This window comes from Cyphomyrmex costatus, unplaced genomic scaffold, assembly GCF_001594065.2.
Source record: "Cyphomyrmex costatus isolate MS0001 unplaced genomic scaffold, Ccosl1.0 scaffold496, whole genome shotgun sequence".
Lineage (NCBI taxonomy): Eukaryota > Metazoa > Arthropoda > Insecta > Hymenoptera > Formicidae > Cyphomyrmex > Cyphomyrmex costatus.
Window position 1 is genome coordinate 255,288 of NW_017279235.1, and position 11,719 is coordinate 267,006.

Here is an 11,719-nt window from a genome sequence, read left to right on the forward strand (position 1 = left end):
CCCTCCCCCGTCCGCCCACCCCGCCGTTAAACAAGATTCTTCAGCGAGAATTCGGGACGAGAATCCCGACTTATTTATTTTGAGCGCCATCCATCCCAGCGTAATTCGCCTCGCAACTTTCTATATTAAATATTTCAGTAAATAAGCTTTCGAGAGCGCGGCGCTGAAGGCGCTTGAGGTGAAAAGCGAGCTTGCCGGAGTTTAATTCATCAGAAACTCTCTAACTTTCGATGGCATTCTTACGTGTACGCGAAGAATCGATCATTCCATAAAAGCAAAGTTAATCCAATGCCGCCTACTTCCTATACCATATATATATGTGTATATATACACACAAATATATATATATATACACACGGTAGAGCCCTGCAACGTGCTCATATTTCACTGGAGCTTACGATACAGCTTGCGATTACAAAAGTCCGTGGTATCGAAGGCACTGAGCATATAGCGAAGGATTAAGCGAGTCGATATCTCTTTCCTATGCACAGCACACTGCCGCGTGCTGTCCACGGCGGTACTCACGAGTGGTAAAACTGTGGTCCCACCAGTCAGTTCGGCAGAGATACGCTTTGAGATCGTCGGCGGTTCGTGCAACGATCACAACGGGCGGTGCGACCAATGTCCTTATGCTCAGGAACACGCTGAACGTCAGGACGATGATACCGAGTCGTTTCAGCAGGCTCGCGTCTGTTATTTTTACGGCCTTCGCCGATTTCACTCGGAAGATCACGGATATTCTGCAAATACAACATGAGCGGATCTCTCGTCGGATCCATTTTTTTATCTAGAGTGAATCCTAGTTTTCTTTTCTTTTTCTTCCTTTTTTTTTTTTTTTTTTTGACTGACTGGCCGAACCCTCGTAATCCGACGAGGGAATTTATGGATTTAATGCTAACACCGGGAATTAACCAGTATTTTGTATAAGTCTAAAGAGATTTATTAATATTCTATAAGCGTCCGCGTAACATTTGATTTCAATGACATCGTTATTTTTTTCAATGGTGGCAAACGAGCTAGTTATAAATATTGTGTAAACCCTAATAAAACTTTACACACAAAAATCATATGAAAGTACGTTATAAAAGTTATAAAAGGCTACAAAAATTACAGTTCTCGGTTATTTCTTTTCAAATTTGCACTTTGATAATCCAACTAAAAAAGTCACGAATCAAAATGTAAGTTTCAAAATGCAATTAAAATAAAACTTGGCGAGATTATAACAGCTTTGTAAAACGTAAGAAAAACTTTTGTACTCGTTGAAAAAAAAAATGAGGAGAGAATGTCAAGATACCGTAAATAAAATGATGTAACAGATAAAAAGAATAAAAAATTTGGGGGGGGGGGGAGGAATACATATATTACTTTGGATAAATATTGCGAAGAATATTACCACGTCGACCCGCCATCAGAGGTCTATCGATATTCGCAAATTCTCGCAAGTGCTTTGATACGCGTATATCTCTTCATATAGAATCTCGATTGAATAACTCTCTCAGGCGTATAAAGTAGGGTTCCACTACAATGCCTTACTGATGAGTCCAGTAGTGGAAGCTGGGACGAAACGCCATAATTACATGATATTCTTCGCAATATATTAAATTAATTTAAAAAGATTTTTAACGTAATTTATTGGCTCATTGCCATGTTTCTCTATATTAGAGTTATTAAAAAGAATAAATATAATTATACAATTATCATCAACAATATATGGTAAAAGAAAAGAAACGACGCTTTCGTTGACGAATAAGAAAAATAGTCACGAAACGAGCAACATATAACGTCATCAAGAAGTGAAGCACACTTACCGCCACGTTTTGAGCATAAGTGCCCCATATGTGAGAGAAAAGCCAATTTCTCGTAGCCATACGCGCACGGTGCACGTGATGATGTTTGGCCTGGGATACATAACTATAGTCTGCAACAAGCAATGCCATATTTTGTAAAGTGATATACCGCGTGAGCAATTTCCAACAATTATGCGTGTTACACTTTACACATCTGTGCACCGAGTATTCGTCCCATTTCTATTAATCGTGTAAATTTTAACAACATCATTTCGACAAATTACCTCGTTATAGCGTTGACGCTATCCAGCATATGTAATTACGTAATTAGAATGTAATATTTAAAGCACTTTAGATACACGCCTTTGAAACTGTGGCGAAAACACTCATCGAATCACCGTCTATGCGCGTATATTATTTATGTATGGATAGAGGATATATCGGATGGGTATTTATAACGATGAAATTTATCCCATTAACTAATATCTAAATAATTCATGTTTAACATAGCAAATACGAAAATGATATATTATGATATATCGAGATGCGTATTACGATAGAAAAGCAAAATATATAGCCGTATTTATTAAAATATTATCACACATTTAATGTCTACCTCAATACATCAATTTATAAACGTCTATTTTGCTGTTTATCGAATTTTTGAACGCTAATTTTTTATTTATGTTCTCCAAAATGATGAATCAAATGAAAAAAAAGTAATGAAAATGTTCTTTTTTGTTTACTCTAACTAAAATTATTTCAAGATAATAATAAGAATGTTTTGTGGTTATCAATAATATAAAAAAAAAACATTCGTAAAAATAACATTTGAATAATATTGAAAAATCCGCTACGAAAAGTATACGGGAAAAGAATATAGAGCGAAAAAAGAAAGCAGAATTCTTGCTGAACGAGCACTTTGGAGCGATTTTTCTTTTGTGTAACACAACGCTCTGACATCGCATAAACTTCCAGACTCTACCACGGATTCATAGACATGTTAGAATTCTCGGAAACTAATGATTATCGCAGAGAAAAATAGAATAGCAGAGAAAAATTGTTAAAATGTATAATAAATATATTAATAATAACAGAGCATATGAGGGCAGTTTTTATATAAATATAATATATTTTGTTACATATACTTGCGTTTATTAAAAATACGTTTGTATAATGAAAACTAAAAAAAAAAAGGTATACGCGCATGATAAAAAGTGTAATAAATTCCCCTCTCGTAGAGCAAGCAAGCCGTAATTTTTTCTTTCACGTTTGAAAGTTAAGCTCAAATTCCCGGAAATATTATAAAATTACACGAAACAGAATTCTATCTTAATAAGACGGAAGTGAGAACAAGGAGAAATTACAGACGGCTCGCGCACGCACCGCAAAATTCGACGGTGGTTTCCGACCGACTTTCCAAGCTGTATCGCGCAATTTATACCAGCGGTTCTCGCTCTCGGCGAGATATAATACCGAAGTTTAGTGAGAAACGGAAGGCAGTACCTCCCATAAGCGGCCAAATGACGTCCCATTAAGGATAGTACTCTGAATTTAAGCGAAGCCATCCGGGAGTTCGTACCTCGTAAGAGCAAACATTATATACGTAGGCACGTTTCCATCTCGAAGGAGCTACCAAGTTGGAGCATTCGAAATGTCTGCTGCGCACCTTGATACTAACCCCTTCACGGCCGTGCCATTACTCCAGCGGAAGAAAAATCACGTCGTCGTCGTCATTCCGACGGAGAGAGTCACGTTGCACGACGCTTACACGTGGCGTCCGCGTCATGATACTCGCGCAAATCCGTCTGCGAGCATCTGTGCGCGCGTTTAAGTATATTATACGTTTAGATATCGTGGGAAAGAATGTTATTATACTTTACGAGAATTTGCACGTTTCCGCTTACCGTCCTCTCCAAGCAGACTGCGTCAACTATATAGGTTTAATTTTTGTTGATCCGAATACCACTACAGAACTGACTAGGAACATACTTGTTGTCACTTCAGCTAAACTTTCGTAGTAAATTCTACAATTCCTGGAGACTGTATTTTGTACACAACTTTAGTGTAAGTGAGTGTCACATAACTACTTTCCTGCACAAACATCCCCCGTAAACAGCGAATGCCTGTGCCAGTTTCCGTTTAATTACTACAGTTAAAAGTTTATCGTTTAATAGTTTTACAGTAAAACGTGTACACGTTCACACAAAACAGTTCTTATCTCGATACGTTTGAATTGATGAAGCACTGATTTATGTAATATTATATAATATTACGTATATACGATTATTAATAATAAGAAGTAAACAATATCGCTCTCTTGTTTCAAAAATGACAAACTTTTCAAAAAATTAAGTTTCTCAGAAAAGAAGTAAAATTATTTTTTAACTTGACAGCAAATTATTGAGATTAATGAGATAACATCTACAAAAAGAATATTCCTAATATAATCAAATGTCATTTTCATTTCGCAACCCTAGAAAAAGTATTCTTTTTGAATTGTGATGATTTTAATAAGTTTTTATAACGTTAAGTTATATTCATAGTTTACTTTTAATGTGATTGAAGATAATAATAGAAGTTGCTTTCCATTTACACCGATTCTCAGATAATTCTCACTTGTGACGTCATAACTCAGTTGAACGCGCGTTCCTTTTGCATTCTGAGATTCAACTGAGTTTTTACCTACAAACTGCACAAGATCGAGACCGTGTGCTTTACTGAGTCTTGTAGACTCACTTTAAAAGTGAGATTATGAACCTGTGTTGTTATTTGTTAATTTTACCAAAGTAAGCAAGTAGTGATGTCATTAATCTGTGAGTATTTCGTACTCAGTTCACGTCAGACTTAGTTTCATTGGTGTGTAAATGGAAAGCAACTAATGTTTGTCTAACTCATTTATACTATATAATAATTCGAAAATTGTATTCTTTTCAGTTGTGTCACTTTTCGAAGTAAGGGAGCGATATTGTTTATTTCGTATAACGATGTTGTAAGGAAATCTCTAGAAACATTTTATAATTATATCTTCTGCTTCAAAATTCTTTTAAAAATATTTAAAAAAAATCTTTTCAAGAAATCTTTTTGTACGAGGAAAAGAAATCTGAAACGAACATAGCGGTGAATGTAAAAAATTCATTTACGTTGCAAGAACGAATTTAGTTGTGATTTTTTCGCTTTTGAAATAAAATGATTGCGTTCTTCAGCGCGGTGTATAACTCCAACAAAAGTATCTCAATTATTACGTGAGATATATTCTATAATGGTGTAATCGTTTACAACGCAACGTGGTGGGAATTATCGAGCTAAATTAAATGTCTCATGAATCGTTAATTAAGCATTTCGAGGATTGCTGCTCGCTTTGACTTAAACGGATATCCCAGGTCGTTCCGTCGAAAGGCGAGCGTAGATCGTGCATTTGCGGGAGATCCCTAGAGTTTACGTTTATACAAATGACTTCTCGTCGACGGGATCCGTTTCGGATTCGATAAAGCAGGTTTGCGAAATGTGATAGAAATTCTGCTATCAGCCCGATATATCACGTAAGAACGTGCGCGGAATACGTGTCACAGCAGCCGTCACTACAGGTCAAAACTCGGAACAACTCAGAATACGATGTCTGGAATTATTTTACGCTGCTACGTGATCTATGTGCTTGCGACAACAAGAGAGGGTGAGCTTTCAGCGCGCTGTAGAAGAGCATGCATCATCCGATAATAATCCGCGTATAATAAGCATAATGATGAATAATAACAAGCGTCATCCCTTCGCAACGAGACTCGGGAAGCGCCACGCCACGTCGCGCCGCTTCCAATCACTATGAGAACTCTGTGAGTGAAATCTGATTAACGGCTTAATTGGAAAGATCTCCAGTTTAACACATAGATAACGTGACTTCATAACTCCCGGGATATTTGGAAAGTTACGGAATCGCGAGAGAAGACGTATAATTACCGTCCAGATAGGAAGCCGATGGATCACAATTTCTCGCGAGAATTCATGGACCGAGAGGTATACCCATGTATACGTAGGTATGTGTCTCTTCAACCGGACGGTACGTTCACTTTAATTAGCAAAGCATGAAGGCCATTAATAGTTGCTGAATACACGGTGTTTGCGACCGATGCGCGCGACGATACCGCGAATTATGCGTTATCATAATTGGTGCATGGGGCGCGCATGCATACATTAGGGGCGCAGTCGCCTCGACAGATGCGGTTACAGCCGGCAGGATGCTGCGGTGGAGAGGAGAACGGCTTCTGTGCCCGGTGCTCCCGGTAGTACGGGCGTGAGAAGGCTTTGTTATCGGACGGCGACGCTACGACCCTCATGAATATGAAACACTCCGGGAAAATGCGAGGCGGGAGGTGAGGTGAGATGAAGTGAGGCTGCGAGGCGAGACGGAGGCGAAAGGCTTCTGTACTTACCGTGCAGTATATGAAGAAGGCGCCCAGGACAATCACGCGCAACAAAACCGGGCTGGCCGCTCGCACCACCTGCAACAAATCATTTCGCTCGTTCATTCACGCGCCGCTGGCCTGTGAATTGGCGCCGATGCGATGGGACGGCGCAGGGAACCGAACACGCGTAAATAAAATCAGAGCCGCGCGGCGAGAGAGCAACGGGCGGAAGATCGCGTCTCTTCCCGTCTCTCTCTCTCTCTCTCTCTGATGCCGAATGCGATCCGGCAGAAATCGCATCTGTCAAAAACTGACCTCGATCTACGCGACACTTTGGATAAATGGAGACTTTCGAAATGTCAAAGTTCTCGCGAGTCATCTCTTGAGTTTGTAAAATTCCTTACGATTCTTCGAAATACTTTCGTATCCCGGGGCTTTAAATATTTTTATTCTCTTTTCCTTAAACGTTCTTCGATACTTATCGTTTTAACTTTTTATTGCTAGCTTAATATTTCCGAAAATAAGATCTCTTAAATTAAATATAGATAATGTCGCTTCTTCGCAATTACTTCCAGCACTCGCGGAGATTGTTTCAGACAAAGCTAATCGTACTTATTTTCAAAAGGCACTACTCCGGCGGAATACGTGGAATTTCTCAATGGTATTCCATGTTATCTGTTATTTAAGAGTATCTCCCTTCAAATGCTTTATTTATGTTACCAACTGCTTCCACAGCATTGTGCTCTCTAAGTTTATATTCAAAATATACATGTTTGTTATGCACAGATAAATAGAACGGAGATATCTAGGCATTCTCGCTGTTCAAACACACAGACTTCGATTTATTCTATTCAACAAAATCTATTTGTTTATTCTGGGATTATAATCAAAGACCATATGTTTATACTACTTTATTACAGCGCGTTTAAAGCCAGAAAGAAATGATTCGCGATAGAAAGCAGCATTGTAGTCACAGCGTTGTATAATAAAAATTTTGTTAAACAGACACATGCTAAATATCTCGTATTTACCTTCAAATAAAATATTTATGTTTTATTCGTTTTTTTTTTCCAATGCTAACATAAACATTTATCAAAAATACATCTACTCAGAAAAAAAGTACATATCGCGAGTAGGGCAAATAAATTACTGTGGATAAAATAATTTTTATTTTAATAATTTTTGCATCTCGTATCTGTTGGATGCCATTTTGCGAGTTCACTGCAGCTTGTCGGAAGCAAACATGATAATATAGTTCGGTAAATACCGACCTTCGCGACTATCCTACAATCTGTCCACGAATTGCTAAAAAGTCAACTACATACAACTTACACGATACTTCTTGCGGTGGTAAAAACTACCGTGGCGCTATCAGGTTGGAATATTTTAGCTCGCTAACGTGGCTAGGCGACATAAAAAAGCAAGTTAGTTTACCGGCATCTTAAAATATGTACACGACGCTTTTTTTTACAAGCCATTAGCAGAATGGCATGTCTGTGGCCGATAAAGAAAAGTGTCGTGTAAACCGCGCTCTCTTTACTTACAAATTACAATTCTGTTAAAATAATCTCGTTATGTGTGCTAACCTACAATATTTGTGTGATATCTGTAAATTTAAATCTTTCAATTGCTTACAGCTCATAAATTATTCAACTCCTGCCGTCCGCTGAGGAAGGACGATCGATGTTAATGAAGACGGAATACTTTACATAATACAATGAAACTCGTAACGATATAATATTTAATGACCAGTCTGCGATATGTTGGACGGACGCCTGTAAGCACGATACTCCGTAGCGTATTATTACGATACAGTAGTGTATTATTACGATCGCCTACTGCATTCTTAAGGCCGATAACGGATTATAAATGTGCCGCACCTAGTCTCATTCATTTGTGCTTTCATACGATATTCGAGAAACGTGCTGAAGTAAAGGAAAGGTCGCGGGCACATCGCGATGAGAAACGCCGCAAAATCCGCCGCAGCGCGAACAGCGAGGGAGAATAATAGCGAATAAAGTGAGTTAAAGTTCGTCCCCTGCAACAAAGCTAATTTCCCGTTCGCGTGTCCCGACTGTTTCATTCGCGCTCCAGAACGGACTTATTTGTCGCTTCCGTTTTACCCCGTTTTGCACCGCGTTCCATCTTGTGTGGATGACAAATAAAAAGAGAAAGGATGTGAGGGAGAAAGGATGTGAGGGAGAAAGGAGGAACCACGCTCTTAACCCTCCTATATAGGGAGTTACATAAGCTATTAGTGCTATGAGCAGTAAAGTGCAGTTTCCTTTCTGGCAAAAGGCGATTTGCACGAATTACCGAAGCGGTAAGTCCAGGAAGGACGTACCTGCAGTTCGCGAACTTCGGGAGACGAACGTACTCTCTCTCTCTCTCTCTCTCTCTCTCTCTCTGTAACAACCTTTCCAACAAAAAACGATCCCTCCAACTGCTTTAGAGAGTTACGCAACACTCGCCAACTCTTCGAAGCTATCTTTCTATACATAAGTTAAGGGTCGACTAATCGCGCGAGCAACCTGTCTCCCTTTCTCTCCCTTATTTAGCGCCAATGGTTATCTGGTTGTAATTAGAAATTCCAAATTCAGAATTTCTAATTGTATGAGACGAGCATGAGCAAGCTTACCAGCTGTGAAATTCCAAACACTAGCTAATGCGAATGTTGAATACGATGGTGATTGAAATTCATACAATTTATGGTACAAACTTGGGTGTTATTATTGCATGAACTTGAGTGTAAACTGGAACAGAATATCGCGGAAGCAACTTGCAACATGAATTAATACAACGCGCTTAGGATCGTCCGTTAAGAGGTGATTTGTGCACGAGATTGATCTCGGAGAATGGCATTTCAATTAGCAGATCCTTGAGTGCTTTCAAATTCATGATTATTAAAACACACATGTGTTAAAGTACACTGCTGTTTTATTAACTCTATACGATCTCCGAAAAGCGCGGATTATTAAAGCGTTAATTTATTAAAGTGTTCATCGATTCTTCGATCCTCTTTCTTTCTTAACAGAGCAATCTCGAAATGGAAGAGAATAATGTTTGTGTTTCACTTAAAAGAGCTTTGGATAGAGTTAGCGTGAATCTGTTATAATACACACAAGTTCCATTAGTCTGATTTCGAAATAATTCGCGTTACGTCCGCAGAAGAGGACAATTATTATGACCGTCGGGGTACGCTATCTAAGTATACAACACTTAACAAACACACACGGGACTGCACACCAGCACTTCATAAGACTGATTACGGTGCGATATTAAGCTTGTAAATCGTAACTCGAATATGGATGCTTGCTGGACGACATCAAACGACCGAATTTGCTCGAGCTAAGCTCGCGCGCTTCGCCGTTTATCTTCCAACTCAGATTTATTAATGGGGCCATTAAGGAAAAGAAGAAAGCGATTATTCTGTCCGCCTTTGTCTTGTCATCTAAATCTAATTAAAACATACTTGACTTTAATTACGTCATATACGTAATAAAGGCATTAATCCTACTTTTCTTAATTAGCATGCGATGGTGAAATATAGTGATAATTGAAACACATTCGCAATTAATTTTAACAAAATTATTCACTTTTTTACGTTTAAAAAATTGTTTTCTTCAATATTTTTATTATTATTATTATCATTTTCGTGTATTCACGAGGTAAATCTCTCGTACAAAAAAATATCATAAAATAAAGAAATAAGAATAAGACGTATAAAAATTTATCTTCGGGAGGAATAATTTTGAAAATCGGAAAATTAATGATATGCGCTTTCTTTTGGTACGTCAAACTGATTAAACGATTTCCGTACTTCATTTTTATTTAACTAATACGAGAATTATACATGGTAATGCACTCCTTGATCCACTTAATGCCTTTCCTCTATCTGACACGGGATCGTTTTTTACGAGAGCTCACAGGACATCACGCGCAATTTTAATGCATGGGATTCTCAGAACACGTCGCATGTTTCACAGGCTTGGATCTCATCCGAGGAAAATCAAGAGGCAGGAGAGCCCTATTCTGTAGGCGACGATGCCTCGGCGCTACCAATTTCGGGATTACGGTGACAGTGTACCACAGCAAATCTGGCCGTTTCTCTCTGCGCGAGATTCAACGGGGACGACTCGTTGCAAATTCCGCGAAATTATCGTCGAAAGTGCGCACGGCAGAATCTCCGTCACTCTACCATCCTCTTTCTTCTTTAGCTCCTTTTACACGACGTGCCGCTTTCAATTAAAACGGATCCTCTCACAAAGAATCATTCATGTTGCTTTTTCGCATTTGCGATTTCGCGACTATCTCGGGAAAGCGGGTGGTTTTATTCATGTGCGTGGGATGATTTATGCCTATACGCCCACCATCTGATATACGTATACGATTTAAAGATGCGGCGATACTTTCTGTTATAAATATATAAATATCTCAGTATCCCGAGAAACTCTGAGAAACTCTGTTGAATATTCAGCAACATTAAGAATGCAATGAACATGTCATATATCCTTACTTCAAAAGTGACATAATTCAAAAAATTAAATTTCTCAAAAAAGGAGAAAAATATGGGTTTTTTTAATTTAATAGAAAGTTATTAAATAATCTCTCTTTTAAATAATATCAACGAAAAGAATATTCTTAACGTGATCAAATATCGTTTTTACAATCCTTAAAATCCTCTGTTTTTAGTTGCAATAATTTTAACGATTTTTAAAAATCACCTTTTTTTAAAATTATGTATAAAGGACTCTTGTTAATAAATAAATTTAAACCTTTTTTTAGTTGTTCGAGCTTTTACGAACTGAAATTAGTCCACTTTTGTTGATTGATAGAATAATAAACTCATTCATGATAATAACTTGAAAGTTATATTTTTTTAATTGTGTTACTTTTGAAGTGAGGAAATAATGTAGATATGTATTATTAAAAACAAAAATCAGACTGCTATACAAGAGCTTAAGGCTACGTAATTAGCTTAATAGGAAATTAGTTCAACATAATGAAAGAAATTTTACATTTTATGGAATTTTCCATTTTATGGAAATATTGAAGATGACTGGAATTCAGTCGAAACGTACGAGATTGTAATTTTTATTTTATATATATGGGGCATTCCATGCCAAGTGGGCCACCCAATTTTTGGGCTTTCTCATCGCAGCGCTCTTTTCGCTTGTCGTTAGTGGGCATGAAAGGCAATTTTGAAAATAAAGTGCAGACGTATTCTTATAGAAAATTGAACGCTCTTTCACGTAAGAATATTCTTTTTTTGATCAGACCGGTTTACGATGATGTTTTTTAGTTTTGAACTTCTCAAAATGGCGACGCGCCTAAAAGGCCGCTCTCAATTTTCTTTTAATATAGCTCAAAATGTAGCTCCAGGTCTCTACTTTGTTACTCTAAAAGGACTTAATGGCACACGCATTCGTTTAGGAGTAAGAGCTAGGAAAGTGAGGCAATGTCGCTCCGTCCTCCTGCCGCACCACTCATTTTCCTCACTTTCCTAGCTCTTACTCCCAAACGAATGCGTGT

The 11,719-nt window shown here is 38.0% G+C and overlaps 1 protein-coding gene across 1 annotated transcript in view; it reads right to left on the reverse strand.

The window, feature by feature from the left end:
* Positions 1–11,719, reverse strand: part of LOC108778200 (probable G-protein coupled receptor CG31760) — a 29,229-nt gene that overhangs the window by 5,475 nt on the left and 12,035 nt on the right. The window contains 3 exon segments of the mRNA XM_018545316.1: positions 526–740; positions 1,809–1,918; positions 6,215–6,283. Coding sequence (XP_018400818.1) covers positions 526–740; positions 1,809–1,918; positions 6,215–6,283 — 394 coding nt within the window.